General features: G+C 50.4%; 1 protein-coding gene across 11 annotated transcripts in view; it reads left to right on the top strand.

Moving 5' to 3' along the window:
* Positions 1 to 19,867, top strand: part of TMEM164 (transmembrane protein 164) — a 177,696-nt gene that overhangs the window by 154,035 nt on the left and 3,794 nt on the right. For 10 of the 11 annotated variants that reach the window (XM_078064582.1, XM_078064589.1, XM_078064581.1 and 7 more), the window contains one exon: positions 1,620 to 6,029. In XM_078064582.1, the coding sequence (XP_077920708.1) occupies positions 1,620 to 1,826 (207 nt within the window). In that variant the 3' untranslated portion in view covers positions 1,827 to 6,029. Of the gene's footprint in view, positions 1 to 1,619; positions 6,030 to 19,867 lie in introns of those variants that run through there. The other variant, XM_078064583.1, reaches the window with a different exon arrangement.

The raw sequence follows: 19,867 nt of genomic DNA, 5'->3' as shown, positions 1-19,867 counted from the left end.
GTTTTGAAAATACAAGATGCCAAAGGCCAGAATGTCAGATTGTTGTGTCTGGGTTGCTGATTTATGCTCCACGGCCTGGGCCTCTCCAAAGGGTTTTCGGAAGCCTTCAGTGTTGACCGTTTCTTTCATCCCCAGGGAGGCAAGGATGCCCTTCACTCACGACCACCCAGGTCGAAAACAGCGAGCTGCGGAAAGGGGTTTGCTGTGGACCCTGTCGGGGGGGAGGCAGGACCTTGACCCTGGCCTGGGCCTGGAGAGGAGGCTTCCGACCTTGGGTCCATTCTGGGCCGACTCCCAGGCCCTGAGCTGTGTGGCCAGTGCAAGTGCCGTGTCGGGGGGGACTCCCGTGGCATTCTGGGGTGTTCAGACCCGCCCGGAGCATGGATGATGGCTGCACTCAGTAGTTGAGTTATCCAGAGCCCAACATTGCTGAGCGCATGGGTGCCTACACTGGTGGCAAAGCAAAGGAGGAAGAACTCAGGGCTGCGGGGGGTGGGGGGTCAGGAGACCCAAGGTCAAGGCCTGGCTCTGCCACCGTTCTGGCCGAGTCACCTCACCGTCGAGGGCAGAGAGCTGTCCACCCCTCTGTGACATGGAACCAAACCCCCAGCCTCCCCGAGAGGTGGTGAGGACTTGTCTCTAATGTGGATGGGCTGGAAGGGCTTTGGAAGACAGGTGCCGCGGCCGTCCTCGGGGCAGGAGCGGCATGTCTGGTTTTGTGTGCGAGCGGCAGGAATGCAGCTTCGGCCGCGTGGAGCCTCGCGGGGCCTGGCCGGACTAAGGCACGTGACTGAGGTCACCAGTGGCTCGGGAGGAGCAGTCCCTCTCTCTTCCCCAGCTTGGCATACTGCTCTGCTCTGGTTTGCCTGGGGGACAGTTTGAGCTCTTCGCCAGTGGTGTGAATGCTCCCGCACGCGAGGACAACTTTCACACCTTACTCTGAGCGCTCTCCACTGGGACTGCTTGATTCCGGAGGGGTCCGTGTCCTCATGTCACCATACATACCATGCTCAGTCCCACCTGCAGGCCTGGGCCAGGCCGCACCTCCTACAAGGAAGGCCCCACTCACTCCATTCCTTGCCATGACCTCCATCCATCCTTCATGAGTCCATTCAGGGCGCCACTTCCTTGGTGAAATCTTCTGTGAGGACTCAGTGGCCATTCTGTACCATCCTCCGATCTCATGGTGGGGGAAACCTGGTGAGCATCGTCTGGTTTGAGGTCAGATGTGGTTGCCCAACCAACTCGGTTGGTTGCCAGTTATAAATGGAGGCAGGGACCATGTCGTTGACTATTCTGTCATCCCCTGACACCTCTCCGGGGACTAGGCACATGGTAGATGCTTAGGAATGACGGCAGGCTCTGGACCCAACCGGAAAGCAAGACTGAGCACCACCAGACAGCTTTTCCACCGGATGGCCTCCCCAGTCACTTCCCCAGGGCTCTAGCCTTGACCCACTCCCCAAAACCCTAGGGCAGAGAAATCCCATCATGAACAGGTGGGGATTGGTCAATCCCTCCTTGTCTAGTCCCCCATTAGGTAGAGATGGCTGAACTGGCAGAAGCCAGAGAAAGCCTCAGGATGGTGAACGCTCACTCTACCTCCCTTGTCCCTGCAGGTCACCGAAGTGAATTTGAACAACATGCTGTGTCCGGCCATCTCAGACCCATTCTACGGCCCCTGGTATCGCATCTGGGCCTCGGGACACCAGACTCTCATGACCATGACCCACGGGAAGCTGGTCATCCTGTTCTCATACATGGCTGGGCCCTTGTGTAAATATCTGCTGGATTTGCTCCGGCTTCCAGCCAAGAAAATAGACTGAAGGTGCTTGTCTTCTTTTTTTTTTTTTTTTTTTTTTCTCCCCGAGGAAGCAAGTCCTGACTTGACTTGGAGAACACCCAGTTCTTGACGAAATCATGGGGAGAGGGCAGTAGGATGTTTGGTGTATTTCTTTTTCCTTCTCCTCTCTGTCCCTTTCTTCCACCATGCTTCCTTCCCCAGCTCTCCCCCCCAGGATATCTCCTGGAGCCGGGGTGGGGGGGGGTCGTGCCGAGGGCTGGATTCTTTCTCCTCCCCTTTGGCTCTTCCTCCCTGCTCCTAGTGGCCTTACATGGGCGACAGTAGTCAGTGGTTTTCACTCTGCTTGTTGGTGCTTTAAGGACAGCTGGTTGAGAGGACGGGAAATAACAAGCGGCAGTTCTCTTGGCACTGAAGTGATGAGGTTGGGTTGGGTTTCATTTCTCCACTGCCAGGGACCTCCAGGCTTATGCTGGGGTCCCCCCTTTGTCTCCAGCACAGCCCCCACCATAATGGGACCGAGGCCTTGTTTCTATACCAGCGGCAAGCCAAGAGCCAAGGGATTTCCCAGCTCATGGCCAAAATAGAACCTGCCAGAGTCTTCCCACTGGTGTCCCATGACTCAAAGCAAGCAGCCAACCAGCCACTCCCTCCAAAATGCTGCCTGCGGTGGGAGGTGGGGGCGCTCCTTGGCCCCAGGGCTAGATTCCGTTGAGGGGGATGGAGAGCTGTTGCGATGGCAGATCCAAAGTGAACAAGTGGAAAATAGCCACCACTCTTTACTAGGCAGGACCTTGGGTAAATTCTGCCTGAGAGAGCCAAGAAGTGACCCATATCCCGATCAGAAGTGAGCGTTAGAAATTCATCAACGGAAGTGGTAACTTGAGAAAACTGTGATTTGAATCGTATGCTCCATTTTAGTTGAATGTTTGATAGTAGATGCCATTTTAATCTTGAGTGCCCCTCAGTGTTTCTCTCTCTCTCTCTCTCTCTAAAAGGCAGCTTCAGGGAAGGGTGAGCTGGAGTTGGTTTTTTTGCCTTTTTTTTTTTTTTTTAATTTGTTTGCTCCCTTGTTTTTGGAAGTTTGAATTCGGAGAATCCTTGCGTCAGGGGCCTGTCTCTGCAGGGGCTCCTATCCCTCCGTTCTGTGCTTTCACAGACTATGTCAGCATCCTGGGTTGGGGGAAGAAGATACAGATCCCGCTGATGTTGTCACCCTAGGGCCACGTGTCATCACCACAGCCAGATTCCATGCTGAATTGTTTCGCATGGGGGCATCACACACTCCTCCACCCTCCACCAAGCCCACCCCCAAAGCCCATGTCTGGGTTGCAAAGGACGTGCCAAGAAATCAGGTCCCCGTGGGTGCAGGTTCAAGTGCTTCAAGAGGAAGAACTTTTGTCCAAAGACTTGAGCTCAGTCACGCAGGGACTTCAAGGAGGGAACCAGTGGCGGGGCATTTGCTGACTCCTTGTGGGCTCTAACTAAGAACAAGTTTGCCTAAGAACAGGAAAGGTGGTTCAGTGACTTCCTCTGATGGCCCCACCCCACCCCTACTCTAGGCAACCCGGGCGCCCTGGGCTGGGTCCTGTATTCTGGGCGTTACTGTATTATAATAGACCTAGATTGAGCTTCAGTGACTCAGTGGTCAGACCTACAGAAAGCAGCAGGGTGCAGGAGAGTCTCTTGGAGCAAGGTGAGGCCCAGGAAGCAGCCACGGGAGGGACCGCCCTTCTGCAGAGGCCTGCTGGCGCAGAGACGATCAGTTCCCAGGACGTGGTGGGGGAGCCCGAGGGAGAACACCGAATACTCTGACTCCCCTTGAGCTCCTCGTGACGCATACTCCTCATTTTCAGCACCCCCCCCAACCCCCGAGGGCTTGGCCAAGTTTGTCTCAGTGCCTCTTACTGTCGGGGTGTCCTCCAGAAGGGCCCCGTGAGCAACTGGATCCACCCTGCCCGCCATAGGGATGGCCGATAAGAAAATGCCCAAGGCCTCAGTGCCCCTTGGCTCTTTACAAAAAGAGAGGTTGGAAGGAGGTCACAGGAGGAGCCCCTGGAGGCATGTCCTGTCCCCTTCCAGAACATGGAGTCTCCATAGGCAGGTGGTGTGTGCCTGGGGGGGCGGGGCAGGGAGCAGCCTGGGTGGGGCAGATGCTCAGCATCGGAACGCTGGGGTGGCGCAGGGACTCCGCAGACTCGCCCTTCCTCCCTGTCTCCGTAGCGCGGCACAGGTGGCCAGTCAGCCCGGCCTTTCCGGCAGCCGCATGCTTCTAGAAGCTCGCCTTTGCCCTGGTTATATAGCTCAGTGCCCCATTCTGGCTGATCCTCTCTGCTGCTTGGAAGGAAAGAAGAAAGGGAAAGCCACGTGCCTGGCCAGGCCAGAGGCAGCTCCACCTGTCCGGGGAAGGGGGAGGTGGAGGTGAGGCGTAGGGCCAGGGGGCGCTCAGAAACATGCAGGCGGAGGGAAGAGAGAGCGAGCCCAGTCCATCGGCCGCACGGGGACCCGCAGCTTGTGTTCGAGGTGTGGGGGTGCGGCAAGCACCTGACATGGTCTGCACCTCTTACCTTGGGCCCGGCCCGTGGAGACAGACAGAACCTGAGCCCACCTAAGGCAGCCTGCCTTGGAGGGTGGCCCCCCGTGCCAGGGGCCCAGGCTTCCCAGCTCCTGCCTAGGGCTTTCCTGGCAGGACCAAGGAGGTTCCCCAGCCACCTTGGCCAACTTTCCAGATGCCATTTGGCAGCGCATGGGAGCTCACCGTGTGTGTGTCTGAGAGTGTTCAGAGAAGAGGACAGTTTCTTTTAAAACAGCCCCAGGAAGGGAAATGAGTGCTTCTCCAGCCCCTTGGGTAGCCTCTGCCAAGGATCTGGGCCAACGCGAAGGGTCCACTTTGCTGGCCAGCTTGCGGCAGCAGTTCGGAATAGCCGAGGTGATCACGCCTGCTTCCGGCCCCATCCCTCTTCCCAGTATTGGGTTCTGTACACCAAAGATGGTCCGGCCCATCTTCTTCCCGGAGGCCCAGGGACGCGTTCGTCTGTCCGCTCGGAGGGCGGTCGGGTTTAGTGGGACAGTCGGCTTATTTGCCGTCTGCTACCTCCAGCCTAGCCTCTGTCAGGGTTCTGCTCTCCGTGCTCCTTGCTAATTCAGCGTTTTGTGGAGTGGGCACGTTGTCCATCTGTCTCCGCGCACTGGTGTTGGGGCCTGGTGGGGCCCCCCCAGTCTGAGTTGGGCAGCTCCGGGGGGGTACCAGAAAGCCCTTCCTCCCCCCTCCCTGGATTTGTAGCCATTGATCCAGAGTCCTCTGTCCTCTTTGGGAGACTGAAGGGGAGGTGGGGGGAGGAGACAAGAGGGACAGGATGCGGGTGCTGGTTTTGGTAGCTCGAGAGCAGACAGAGGGTGTCCTTCGGGCCCTGGCGCGCTCCTCAGCAGGCCCCCGCCCGGGGAGGGGTCCCCCGCCGCACGCACTGCCCTGCCCCGCCCTTTCGGAGCGGGGAGAGTCTCTGAGAGGGAGTGAACCTTCTTCTGTATATAGAGTGAGCCAGTCCGTGCTCAGGAAAACCTAATCGCTTGGTGTTGCTCCTCTCTGTTACTTTTTTTTTTTTTTTTTTGTACACTGGTTTTCTCCTCGTGGCACGGAACAAAACAAAGCAAAAGTCGTCTCAAGCAAAGCTGTTGTTTTTGGAAACTTGCTTTCTTTCGCTGTGAGTTTTGTACTATAAAGAATTCTTCATTTATATCGGTGTTACTGTGGTAGAGAGAATAAGGTAGTCTTATTTTTGCCAGGGAATTGGCAAACGCCTCTGGCCCACCCCCCCCCCCCAATCCTTCCCCATCCCCGGGTGGATTTGCCGTGTACTAAGCAGACCCCTCCCTGGCACTCCACACCCAGGAGCCCCCTTTAGAACCAGTCTTCGTAAGCCCCCTATATTTTTGCCAAGCTGGTGTGCTCGCTGCCCCCCACCCCCCCAAACTAGTTTGCTCACCTCCCGGGGCATTTTGTAAAGCGTTTTCTCTGTTTTGTAAAAAACCTTTTGATTGTACCAAAATGGTTTCTGCAGTCACCTTTGGAAATAAATGGTCATTAATTTGTGTACCTAGCATTCTAGAATTTTAGTCTTAGGTGTTTCTGTGGTTGAAGATCCCCGAATGATAAAGGACCCCTCACCACGGGACTTAACTGTTGTTACAATGTTTTCTTCATTTACTCTTATTAAAAGATTTATGAGAACCTAGGCGTCTTGGCCTTCCTTCCCCGAATCCTCTTGGAAGTCCCTCTGCTTTGAAAAGTAGCCAAAAGGACCATTCGCTCCCCCCACCCCACGGCGGACCACCAAAGGGCAGCTCTGGCCTGGGAGCCCCATGGCCGGAAATTCCCGTGCACACTGCCTGCTTCCACTGGGGACATAGGAGGCCTTTTGCTCTTGGCGGGGACTGTCTTCTGGGGACATCCGCTGGCTTCACTGAGCAACCCCTCCAGGTGCGCTGGGCCAGGCTATAAATGAGCCAGGGCCCTGCAATCTCGGGGCCACAGAACCGCTAGCTGGGGCCAAGCCATGTCCCCCAGTTGTCCACCTGTAGGACGATAGCTACATCCGTGTGCCCCGCATGGGGGTACCTCCCTCCACACACACGCCCTCCTGTGATCCCCACAGCCGCACGCCAGACTGGCTGGTAACGCTGTCCCCGGTGGACGTGGGTGGGCAGACACCGAGAGAGCAGGCTCTGAGCTAAAGGAGATGCTGGGACGCCAGGCCAGTCGTGTTAGACTCCAAAGCCCATGCGCTTTGCACTCTCCTGGGACTCTGCTGCCCGTCGGGAGGGCTGCGATTATCAGGCGGACCCCTGCCTGGGGGCCCCCAGCCCCGAGAGGAGTGGGAGCAGAGCCAGGCGGGGGTGTGGAAGGCAAGCGAGAGGAAGGGGAACCCCTCGAATGTGCGAAGCAGAGGAGCCAAACCCAGCTTGTGACCCCGGGGAGCCCCAGAGTAGAGCTGAAAGGCACAGGAGTAAAGGGGGGCAGGGACGCAATGCCAGGCAAGAGCTGGCCCCGGGGGCAGGACAGAAAGATGGGTCCCGTGGCCTTTCTACGCATCTCCCTCTTCAGAAAGGGCTGAACGGCCATGACCGAGGCCATGGCCTTCTCTGCCCTGGGCCGTACATCTGCCCCCTGCCCGCCGTCTCGGCTCCAGTCCTGGCCCCCTACTGCTGGCAATAAATGCAGATCTGAGAGCAGCCTTCCCTGGGCCCCCCGGAAACATCCGCTGCTCCATCTCCTCACCCCCACGGTCCCCCGCATCCCAGGACCACACACAGGGAGAGACCCTTTGCTCCCAACGTCTCGTGATCCACTTTTCCCCGCTGGGCCGTCTTCCCCTTCTTTGCCTTTTTTCTTTGCGTGGGTCTCTCAGCTCCCCGGTCTCCCTTCTTGTCCAAAGGCCTGAGCTCAAGTGTCAGCTCCTGGGCCAGGCTTCCCTGAGCCCCAGTCCGAGTTAGGTAACTCTCGGCTTGGCTCCTGCCAACCCCCACCCCGCCCGGTGCTCACTGCAGGGCGCCATTCGCCCCCCTTACTAAGCAACGCATTCTGGCTGGTTGGCCGTCTGTAGACTGAGCTCCTGGAGGGCATGGCGGGGTCCCATTCATTCTCCTGTCCCTGGCACAGGACCTGATCCATAGAAGGTGCTCAGTGAACACCCAGCTCATCCCGGAGCGCTGCAACATGGTGGGAGGCACCACCACCCGAGGGAGAAACCCTGCCACATCAGCTGTCCCCCATCCCATGGGCTCTCCCGTGTGGAGCTGTGTGCCTTTGTCTGCCCAGGAGCCTCCCGCCCCAGCCTGGGGGCCTCCGTGCCCAGCCTTCCCCAGACCTCTGGGTGGAGGGTGGCCAAGGCATCCAACTTCTTTTCTGTATCCTTGGTAGCTGTTCGGTCCCCACCAGGGTCACCCCTCCGTTCCCCGGGGCACACGGAGTTGGCGTTGGCACGGCCAGAGCCCCGCCAGCCCACGGGACATGCCACCTACCCCTCTGAGGGAGAGGGAGCGGCTTGGGGTGGTTACGCCATGATCCCCCCTCCCCAGTGAGTTTTCCCCTTGTCCTGCTTTGCCAAGGCCAGTGGAGGGGCAGAGATACACCCGTCAGTCTGACAAACGCCATGGCTTATTCAAAGGATATGTGGTTTGCTAACCTTGGCAATGGGCAAGGCCGGCCTCGTCCAAAGTCAAAGACTCTCTGTTACCGCCCGTCCCCACCCCTCTCCCAGTCAGCGTTTGCCCAGCATCTAGATTGCACATCTGGCCCTCTGCAGCCGATTGTCCTGACTTCAGGGCAGCGCCTCCATCTCGGCCAGCTTGTAGTCCCGGAGTCTCGCGACGGGGCAGGTCTTGGCACGGAGGTCTGACGCTTCCTTGACCAAGCTCTGACAGGTGATGGGGCCAGTGGCCTGAGCTGCATGGCTGTTCTTTCCAGCGATGCCTCCCCAGCTGCCCCTCCACTCCCCGGTCTCTCCTGCCTCTCCCCACCCCCCTCGCTCTGGCTGTCCCTTCAGCTGTTCTTCCCTACTTTCCAGAAGTCCCTAAAAGTAAATTTTTAGAAGGAGGCCCTGGGCTCTTGGGTCTCCTGCCCGCCCTGGGAATGGAGGGGCCTTCCTGCGCACTCCAGAACACACCCTCAGATTTTGAGAACATCAGAGCGGACGAGATAGAGACCACAAAGACAGGAGCTTGTAGATTTTCCTGCATATTAGAATCACCTGGGAAGCTTTAACCAAAATCTCAATGCCCAGGCATGATTCAAAGCAAACTTTTGTTTTGTTTTCACTTGAAGCTTCCAGGTTGTGAGTCATCTCTTTGCCCTGACCCTCTACACCGGGGCCTTTTTCAAATGAGATTTTTAAGACCTACCAAAAAGTCTGAAGAATAATACCAAAATCCAGCTTAACAAAAAGAACCTTACCAAGACAGTGGGAGCCCTGTCACTCCACAAATTTGGAGAGTGTTCCTCAGAGCCTCCGGGAGTCTGGAGAAGCCGCCCTGGAGGGGTGAGGGATGGGTGGGGGCAGAGCGGGTGAGGTTCTGGCCTTTTCCCCTTGCTTCACCCTGAACAACTCCCAATTTTGTTCTCTTTTGTACCTTGAGGTTCTGTAAATAATTCCATCGGGAAAGATGTTTAAAAGTCACTTCTTATTTCCACGCTCACTAGGCCTGTCTCCACTCAATGCCTAGACTGTGGTTGTCCTGAAATAGTTGAAAAAGCATTGCACCAGCTCTCAGCGGTTCTCTGCCTCCTCAGAGGCCCCGGGTGCCCTTGGCCGAATCATACCTCTGAACCCCAGGGTGCTCTGAGACACCCAGGGAGAAAAATGGCATTATAAAGTCCTGTTTGGTGTCGGGGGCCCTATTTCCAGACAGCGTAGTTACTCTGCCTGTTAGAGCACGGAGGTTCCTCGGGGTTTTGACTACACTTATGTAACTGTGTGGTTGGGGTCTCTGGGGTGTGTAGCAGAGATCATGCCTCAGTTTTAAAGAATGTTTCTGTATTTCATTGACTCTAAGACCTCTCCCCCTCTTTTTTTTTTTTTTTCTTTTTAACATCTCTAAACCTCGGCTTCATCTTACAGTCAATGGTACGACATAGTTCAATCAGAGCTTAGTTTTCTTTTCCAGAGGCACATAAATTGGGTCCATCTTACAACCCCACAACCCGAGGGGCCTTAGGGTAGCTGAGATGCCAGAATCGTTGCCTTTGATTCCTCTTCCTGGCCCCATGAGAGTCACCCTCCAGTAGAGAAAACCCCTTTGGAAAAACTTACACACTTTCAGTGTATAGTCTCTTTCCAACACTCCATCTTCTCTTTCTTTACTGCCAGCATCCACGCAGGCCGGGCAAGCTCCCTGCTTCCTGACCAGAGGGGGGCTCACTTTGCTGGGCGACCTCTTGGGGCAGATGGTTTGTGGGCCATGAAGGGAAGGCAGTGGGGTGCACCTGCATAAGGAAACCCACCGTGCCAACCACCAGGGAGGGAGGGAGGGAGGGAAGGAGGGAAGGAGGAAGCCAGCAAGAGTTGGGGAGGGAACCAGACAAGCCAGGCCAGCCATCCCCAACAGCTCTGGTTTCTTTATTTCCCAACCACAGCTTGGCCAGACAGCTCAGCCTGCTTCCATGGGGAATTCCCAGGGCCAGCCATTGTCAGAAGTGAGCCAGGAGGGGTGTAGGGGGAAGGAGCCCAGCCTTGCCCTGGACTCCCAGGGTTGACATGAGCAGCTGTCTGGCCCCCATGGAGGAAGACAATGATTTCCTCGCCTCCTCCCACAAGGCGGAAGAGTTAGGCAGTGGGCCTTTCAAGGAAAAGCAGTACCTTGGCCTGGGGCAGCATAAGCCGTGGACATTGACCGCAGTGGGAAATGGCCACTGACCTTCCCTCGGCCCTGGCAGCCACTCTCATTAAGCTTGGCCTCTGTGGCCTTTAGGCCAAGCTCTTCCAGAAGGGGAAGGAATGTCTGCAGGGAGATCCAGGGATACTTGGGCACAGGAAGCAGATTTTTGGACATCTCCCACCCCCACCCCCCCTACCCCCCCACAAGAGCTTAGCAAGACATGATCAGCCTGGATTACAGCTGCCCTCATGTAACTGGGTTAAAGTGTTGGCCTACTTAGGCCCCTCCTGCAGTGGCCTCCTTCAAAGCTGATGAGGCCGATTAGGAAGCTATTTCTGAGCCCTAGTTGTGTACCCAGAAGCCCGGGGGCCTTCCTCCTGTGACAAGAAAGACAATAACTAAGGCTAGACAGCCAAGGGCAGAGTCTGCCCTGCCTGTGGGAGAGAAGTGCTGTCAGACCTCGTGTGTCCTTATAAAAGAAGGAGTCAAATAACGTCAAGTCTAAGTGTCTGGATTTTGAACTTCAAAAACCCAAACCAACTAGTTTTCAGCCAAGGACCTTGTCCCATGTCTTTGCCATCTCCAGCCCTAGAGAGAGATTGTGGAGCGTCAAGTTGAAGCCTTCAATGATAGTCACTAGCCTCGATTCAGTAGGAGGGCATTTGAGGGAGATTGTGATTTAACCTCTCTGAGCCTCAGTTTACTCATCTGTAAAATGGCAATAATAATAGTACCTACCTCACAGAGCTGGGGGAAGATTGAATAGATAAGGCACTTGGCACAGGGCCAGCACATCGTCAGCACTGCTTCCGTCAATGTTAGATGCCATCTGCTATCATTACCACCACTGCCGCCACCACCATTGCCATCCTCATCCTTATCCGCATCAAGACATCAGCGTGAATGCCAAAAAGCTCTGTCTCTGGAGCCTGAATCCTAGCTCTGCCATTTTGTAGCTGGGTGGCCTTAGACAATTGATAACTTCTTCAAACTAGATTCTTATGCTGTAAGATGGGAGCTTTATAAGGCTGTTGAAAAGTGTGTACCATGGTCCTTATCACACAAGAAGCACTCAATGAAGGTTGGCTATTTTAATTATTTAAAAGGGGTGATCAAGACCAGTGGTTGCTGGGGGGCCGGGGTAGGGAGGGATAAATAGGTGAAGCACAGAGGCTTTTTAGGGCAGTGAAACTGCTCTGCACAATACTATAATGGTAGACACATGTCATTAAACATTGGTCCAAACTCATAGAATGTACAGCATCAAGAGTGAACCCTAATGTAAATGCTAGATTTGGGGTGATAATGACGTTATCAGTGTAGGTTCGTCAGTTGTAACAAATGTACCACTCTGGTGGGGGGAAATTGATAGTGGGAGGGAGGCTGTGTGCAGAGAGCAGGGTGGCAGGCAGTGAGTATATGGGAACTCTCTACTACTGCTCAACTTTGCCGTGACCCTAAAGCTGCTCTAAAATTACAGTCTATTTGAAAGGAAAGGAAAAGGAAAAGGTGATCAAGCTAGATTGTTATAAATTTAGGATGTTAACCATAATCCCCACAGTAACCACAAGGAAGAGAAATGAAAGATATAGAAAAGGACAAGGGAATCAAAATGATTCACAAGAAAAAAATCCATCAGACACAAAAGAAGGCAGTACTGGAGGAACTGAGGAACGAAAAGAGATATGCCATACAGAAAACATATAGAACAATAGCAGAAAAAAAATCCTTCATTATCAGTAATCACTAAATGTAAATGGGTTAACTTGCTAATTAAAAGAGAGATACTGGTAAAGTGGATGACAGAAAGACAAGCTCTAACTATGAGCTGCTTACGAAATAGTGTAGACCCAAAGACACAAATAGGTTGAAAGTGAAAGGATGAAAAAGATATTCAGTGGAAATAGTGGTCACCAAAAGAGAGCTGGGGTGGCTAAATCATAGCAGGCCAGATAGATTTTAAGTGAAAAATTGCTAAAAGAGGCCAAGAAGGGCATTTTTGTTGGTAAAAGGATCAATTCATCAAGAAGATAAAACAATTATAAACATACACACCAAACAACAGAGATTTAAGGGATATGAAGGAAACCTTGACAGAATTGAAGGGAGAAATAGACAGTTCTACAATAATAGAAACTTCTGTATCCTGCTTTATATAATGGATAGGACACTTAGTCAATAGATCAATAAGGAATAGAGGACTTGAACAGTACTATAAACCACCTAGAAGTCAAAGACATACACAGCATACTGTACCCAACAAGAGGAGAGCACACATTCTTCCCAAGTGTACACGGAACATCCTCCAGGATGGGCCATATGTTAGGCCATAAAGCAATTCTCAATAAATTTTAAGATATGGAAATCATACAAAGTATCTTCTCTGACCAAATGGAATGAAACTAGAAATCAGTAACAGAAGGAAAACTGAAAATATGTGGAAATTAAATCAGACACTCTTAACCAATGGATTAAAGAAGTCACCAGGGAAATTAGAAAATGCTCTGTGTATGTATCTATGTTTTTATTTTGTTGCCATACCAAAACTCACAGATACAGCGAAGGGCACTGTTCAGAGTTGAATTTATAGCTGTAAATACTTACATTAAGAAGGAAGCTCTGAAATCAACACCCTAACTTTATACCTTGAGGAACTAGAAAAAGAAGAAAAAACTAAAGCTGAAGCCAACAGAAAGAAGGAAATAATAAAGATTAGGGCAGAGTTAAATGAAAAAGAGAATAGAAAAAAAAAATAAAGTCAATGAAACCAATAGTTGGTTCTTTAAAAAGACTGACAAAATTGACAAAACTTGAGCTACACTAAGAAGAAAAAGACACAAATAACCAAAAATTATAAACGAAAGCAGGGATATTACCACCAACCTTACAAAAATTATAAGAATTATCAGAGAACACTCTAAGTAGTTGTATGCCAAAAAATTAGTCTTCAGGAAATAGACAAGTTCACAGAAACACATGAATTACCAAAGTTGGCCCCCCCCCAAAAAAATAGAAAAGCTCAATAGACCTATAATAAGTAAAGAGATGGAATCAGAATCAAAAACCTCCCAACCAGGAAAAACCCAGACTTCACTGGTGAGTTCTATCAAACATTTAAAGATTTGACAGTAATCCTATTCAAACTCTTCCAAAAATAGAAGAGAAAGGAACACTTCCTAACACATTCTATAAAGCCAACAGTAACCCAATACAAAAGCCAGACAAAGATACCATAAGAAAAGAAAACCACAGACCAGTATCCATTATGAGTATAGATACCAAAGTCCTCAACAAAGTATCAGCAAACCAAATCCAACAGCACATTAAGAGGATCATATCACATGACCAAGTAGAATTTATCCCAGAAATGAAGGGGTCATTCAACATAAGAAAAATCAACCAATGGGGCTCCTGGGTGGCTCAGTTGGTTAGGTGTCTCACTCTTGATCTCAGCTCAGGTCTTGATCTCAGGATTGTGAGTTCAAGCCCTGTGTTTGGCTCCACACTGGATATGGAGCGTACTTAAAAAAAAAAAAAAATCAACCAGTGTAGTACACCACATCAAGAGAAGAAAGGAGAAGTGATCATTTCAAAAGGCAAAAAAGGCATTTGACAAAAGTCAGCATGCTTTCATGACAAAAACATCGAACAAACTAAGAATAGAAGGCAAGTACCTCAATGTGATAAAGGGCATTTATGAGAAACCCACAGCTAACATCATACCCAGGAGTGAAAGACTGAAAGTTTTCCCCCTGAGATGAGAAGCAAGACAGTAATGCCTGCTTTCACCTCTGCTATTCAACATTGGAAGTCCTAGCCAGAGTAATTAGGCTGAGAAAGAAACAAAAGACACCCAAAATGGAAAGGAAGAAGTAAAACTATATTTGCAGGTGATATGATTCTCTCTATAGAATCACATAAAACACACACACACACTACTAATGTATAATTAAGAAAGGAAGGAAGGTAGGGAGGAAGGAAGGGAAAGAAAGAAAAGGAAGGGAAGGAAGGAAAGAAAGGGAAGGAAAGGAAGGAAGGAAGGAAGACAAGGATAGTTTAGTTGCAGGATATAAGATCAATGCACAAAAATCAGTGGTGTTTCTATATTCCAGTAACGAACGATCTAAAAAGGAAGTTAAGAGAAACAATTCCATTTATAATAGCATCCAAAAGAATAAGATTCCTAGGAATAAATTTAACCAAGGAGGTAAAAGGCTTGTAACTGAAAGCTATAAAATATTTCTGAAAGAAATGAAAGAAGACTTAAATGGGAAGGCATCTCGTGTTCGTGCATTGGAAGACTTAATATTGAGATGGCGACAGTCCCTAAAGCAATCTACAGGTTCAAAGCAATCTACAGGTTCAAAGCAATCCCCATCAGAAGTCCAATGGCCTTTTTTTTTTTTTTTCTTTTTGCAGAAATGGAAAGGCCAACCCTCAAATGTATAAGAAATCTCAAGGATCCTTGAATAACTCAAACAATAGTGAAAAAGAAAAACAAGGCAGGGGGGACTCACACCTCCCAATTTCAAGACTTACTACAAAACTAGAGTGATCAAAACAGCGTGGTACTGGCATAAGGGTAGACATATAGAACAAGGAAATAGAATTGAGAGTCCAGAAATAAATCCAAACCTCTATGATCAATTGATTTTCAACAGGGGTGACCAGACCATTCCATGGGGAAAAGAACAGCTTTTTCAGCAAACAGTATCGGGACAACCAGATAACCATGTTCAAAAGAATGAAATTGGGGCCTCTGCCTCAAACCACATGTAAACATTAACCCAAAATAGATCAACAACCTAAATAGAAGGGCTAAAACTATTAGAAGAAAACATAGGGGTAAATCTTTATGACCTAGCTCTTGGCAATTGATTCTTAGGTTTGACACCAAAAACATGAGCAACAAAATAAAAACATAGATACATTGGATTTCATCAAAACTAGAAAGTTTTGTCCATCAAAGGACATTATAAAGAATGTAAAAAAGACCAACTACAGAGTGGGAGAAAATATTTTCAAATTATTTCTCTGATAAGGGTTTAATATCCAATATACATATATACACACACACATACATACACACACACACACACACACACACACATATCTATATGCCAGTATACATATGTATGTATACCATTACAACTCAACAAAAGACAACCCAATTAAAAACTGGGTGAAGGATTTGAATAGACATTTCTCCAAAGAAGATCTACAAATGGGCCAATTAGCACATGAAAAGGTGTTTCAACCTCACTGGTCATTAATGCAAATTAATGAAATGCAAATCAAAATCACTGTGAGATATTAGTTCGCATCCACGAGGATGACCATGATCAGACAGACACTAACGGGTATTGGTGAGGATGTGGCGAAATTGGAACCTGCATACACGACTGGTGGGAAAAGTTTGATGGTTCCTCAAAAAGGTAAACATAGAATGACCATATGAGCCAGCAGTTCCATGCCTAAGTATATACCCAAGAGAAATGAAAATGTATGTGCACACAGAAACTTCGACACAAATGTTTACGGCAGTGTTATTCCAAAGAGCCAAATGTTTGAAACAGCCCAAATGTTCATCAGTGGATGAATGGATAAGCCAGTTTGTGATATAGCCATACAATAAAATATCATTCAGCCATAAAATATCAGTCAGCCATGACTTAGACTGACCTCAAACACGTTATGCTAAGTAAAAGGAACCAGTGACAGAAGGTCACATTTCGTGTGACCCCATGTGTATGATATATATCCAGGGTATGTAAATTATGGGAGAGACCAAAAGAAGATTAGAGGTTACTTAGGGGATGGGTGAGGGGAGAAGGGGGAGTGACCTCTTATGGGGATGGGGTGTTTTTATGGATTGATGAAAAAGTTTTAAACTACAGAGAGCTTGTGGTTGCACGGCGTTGTAAATCCATTAAATACCGCAGAATTGTGTGCTTTAGAGTGGTTCATTGTATGTTATGTGAATTTCACCTCAATAAAAGACAACATCAAACAAAGGAGGTGAAAAGAAGGGAGTTTCTTTTTACCTCTCAAGTGTCCTGTTTGCAGGACTCACTGTGTAGCCTTCCTTAGAACCAAGGGGGTCGCCTGCACTTTCCCAGCCTTGGGCTATTAGCGATTTCGATTTGACCTTCTCCAAGGCCACAGATTCTTCTGCAGTGGGACGAACCCAAATGGGGGAAGAAGGAGCCAATTCGGCCCATCTACCCCACCGGAGCAATCCCATCCTACTTGAGCAGCCATATTAACCCCGTGCCCCCTTTCCACCCCCATCATTCATGTGTACCACAGACCACGTCTGCTGGGCAAGGTAAACCCAATCCAGGTCACCAAGGGGCATGGCTTCATGTACAGGGGTGACTATGGCCACCCACCACTGTCCCTGACCACAGTTCTGGGAAAGGGGCCGTGGCCGAGGCCAGTGCCAGCAGGGTGGCAAGGTCTCCATGCAGAGTTCCTGGAATTCATTTGAATGTCTGAAGTGGAGAAAGTTTAGGGAAATGTGTGCATTACTCACGCTAGTACTGCCCTTCCAAAAAGATGGGGGTTTCCTGCTCTTTCCAGGCCCAAGACGCCCTTCCTACTCTGCCAGGATGTGTGGGAGTGGGGCACGATTGCCCCATCCAGCTGTTTGCTCAACCCCTGTCTCCTGTGCTGATGCACACCGATCCACTTCTGTGGGTTGACACCTACCCTAACCTTGGATCATTCCAGAAGACCGTTGAGACGGAAATGCTGGATCGATGAAGAGTGACTAGAGCAACTCCTAGTTTCAAATCTGCCTGGTGTTTAGGCCACGACTCCAGCCTTCAGCAGCTTCCTGTTGGTTCAGATGTGATTTACCTGCTCTCTTGTGTACCGGTTGTGTTTCCTGTTTTACAATAATCCAAACTGAACACTGCCTTCTTCCTGGCCTACGTAGCAGGGGAAAGTCACACCGAGAGGGACTCCGACTTTCCGCGCTGGCTGGGTCACCCATACCATCCTCTCTCTCCTCCTGCTCCGTGAGTAGATGTTTTCTTCGGCTCCTCGGGCCTCCAGGATTCTTAGCGCAACCAGCCTAGTCTGTGCTGTTCTCTCCGTCCTGGTCATGGGAAGGGCCCGGAGCCTTTGAGAGGGCAGCTTTGCAGTGAGAAGAACAACTCTCCAACACCAAATGCCATTCCACATGCACGTAAACCTACTTCTTCTATGAGCACACATTTTCTTTCTCAACCAGCTAGCGCATTGCCGCCAGGGAGCAGGACAGCTGGGGGGATCACAGGGGAAGGGACAACTCTGCTCGGGTGCCCCTCTGAGGTGGAAGTAAGTTAGGGGGGCCCTATAAAGCCAGCCCGATGTTGCATAGGCCCCGGTCTGAACGACTTTCCCCAACTAGACCAAATTTGGATGCCCCCCACAACTCTTAGCTCTGAGCGGACTGTTCGTTTGTTTTTATGACATTAACACTATCATCATTCTCAAGCCAAGCACGGGGCCATGCCCCTATGGGGACAGGCACGCAGGAAATATTGATGGATCACGTTGAGCCTGACATTTGGGAGGAAAAGGCCAGAATGGAAAAGGAGATGAGATGACAGCTTGCCAAAGGCCCTCAAAATACCTGGGCAGGTTGGGGCTCCAGCCATGGCTTTCAGATTGTCCCGTGGGACCTGGCGTTCTGTTGGAACCGATCCAAGTTTCCGTACACATTCGCTTCAAAAAAAAACCATGTGTATAAACGTATGGTATTTAAAAACTGTAATACCACCTGAAAGAAGCCCCCAATGCATACCTAATGTTGTACCTCCAGAATTGCAGTTGAACACCCATCAGTGGGTTTAGTGGGAGATGTCGGGTGGCCTCATTTCTGTTCAAAGCTCAGGATCGATGTGTTTCCTGCCTGAACTTCTTGAAGGCCTCGCCAGGCCTGGATCAGAATTTCATGGAATTTCATGGTTTAGGTCTGGACATACCCACTGTCCTAAAACTATAGGAGTAAGATATCCCCTCTTCTCTGTGCAAATCAGAACCTTCTTGCTGTCGGGCAGGCCATACAGAGTACAGAAATAAATGGGGTGCTGAGGCTCTGCCTCCATCATCTGTCGCCCCGATTATAAATTCTTATAGTCATCAACACAGCCTTGTTGTTCTCATTAGCTTTCTAAGGAACCGGTGTGCATCTGTAATTTAGAACAACAAAATACCGCTTTTAATCTCGTATCTTTAACATAATGAGATGTCAGCTGAGAGTTTGATTAAAAAGCAAAGAGAGTCTTCCACCATAGAGGGAGACCAAAGGCTGAGCAAATGGCTGGCCCCTTGTGACTCAGCTGTGTCCTTCTAGAATGGGAGCGTGAGCTCAAGGACGCCAGGGCAGTTGGTGAGCACAGAGGCACGTCTCGCAGCCACCACCCAGCTGCGCGCTCCAGACTTAGCACACCCTACATCTAACCTCTGTCGGGCTAATGTGATCATCTGTCATGATGGAAATCTGCAAGCACAGGTCAGCGTTCAGTTATATAAGGCACACGGCCTCTACCAGGCCTCTGGGCCGGTTCACTGAAACCATTTGAGATAGTCGGTGCAATACGAACATGATCTATTCAGGGTCGTTTTTAAATCCATTTGTAACCAAGTTCTCAGGACGAGGTAGTCTGGCTTGAGAAGAGTGCTTCGTTAGGATCTAAGGCAATTTCCTCCCCGTCTTGAAAGATTTCTTTTCACAGGCCTGGGGTCTGATCAGGAGATTGTCCTACGAGCTATTGGATCAAGGGAGGCCTTTTAACGTAGGAGCCCAAGCCGTCTCCCCAGGGCCCACCTCGTGTGCGTCCCCCATAAAGCTATTCCTCCTGCAGGTGAAAGCCTGGGCAAACGGGGAAGCTGCAACGGCTGAGCCCACACCCACACGTGTCTTGGCTCCTGTGGTCAGAGCTGCAGGAAGTGGGAGAAGCCATTCTCCGAATGGGCGGCCATTCACTAGCTCTCCCGACTGGCAGCTCTGAGTGCGCGTGTGATTTCAGCACGGCTGATTGCCCCCCAGCTCTACTGATCGGACCCCTTGGGCATGAGGGTGTTTTCCATCAACAGAGAGGAACGGCCGTGCCGCTCCTCCGAAGCAGTGGAGCTATTTCCAAGGTGCCTAGTGGGGCATGAAATCCAGGGAGGAAATGCTGAAGCTCTGCGAAGAATTTAGGTAGGTGGAGTTTGATTATCGAAGTTGAAATCCGTCCAGACCATTGAGTTAACCACTAATGTGATAAAAAATGAAGGCTGTGGGCTCGTGCAATTACTTCGTTCTACCTGAGCCTATTAATATTGTCTAAATCATTACAAAAAAAAATCCCATGTACCATTAACCATGAATGATGGAACTGGATAAACCTCGAGCAGATGGCCGCCTTAATGGAGCACTATTCAACACCGCAGTAGTCCTCCGGGATCTGAGATGGCTGTTTTTAGCCACTGTGATTGACATCAGCACGTGTCACCAAATTCACACGGGCAGCGGGGCTTTGGGGCAATGCAACAGAAAATCAGCCCGTGTGCATTCACGAGCAATTAATCCTGAAATATGCATGGGACGGCGTAGGATTTAGCACTGAGACAGCAAATGATTTAGAAAGAGCCCGAGGTATTCGAGCAATGTCCTCGGTGGCCTTTCCACGGGGGAAGAGATAAGGCAACAGCTGGGAGAGA

Source organism: Halichoerus grypus, chromosome X, assembly GCF_964656455.1.
Source record: "Halichoerus grypus chromosome X, mHalGry1.hap1.1, whole genome shotgun sequence".
Taxonomy (NCBI): domain Eukaryota; kingdom Metazoa; phylum Chordata; class Mammalia; order Carnivora; family Phocidae; genus Halichoerus; species Halichoerus grypus.
Note: the sequence above shows the minus strand (reverse complement) of the source record. Positions and strands in the feature narration are given on the sequence as shown.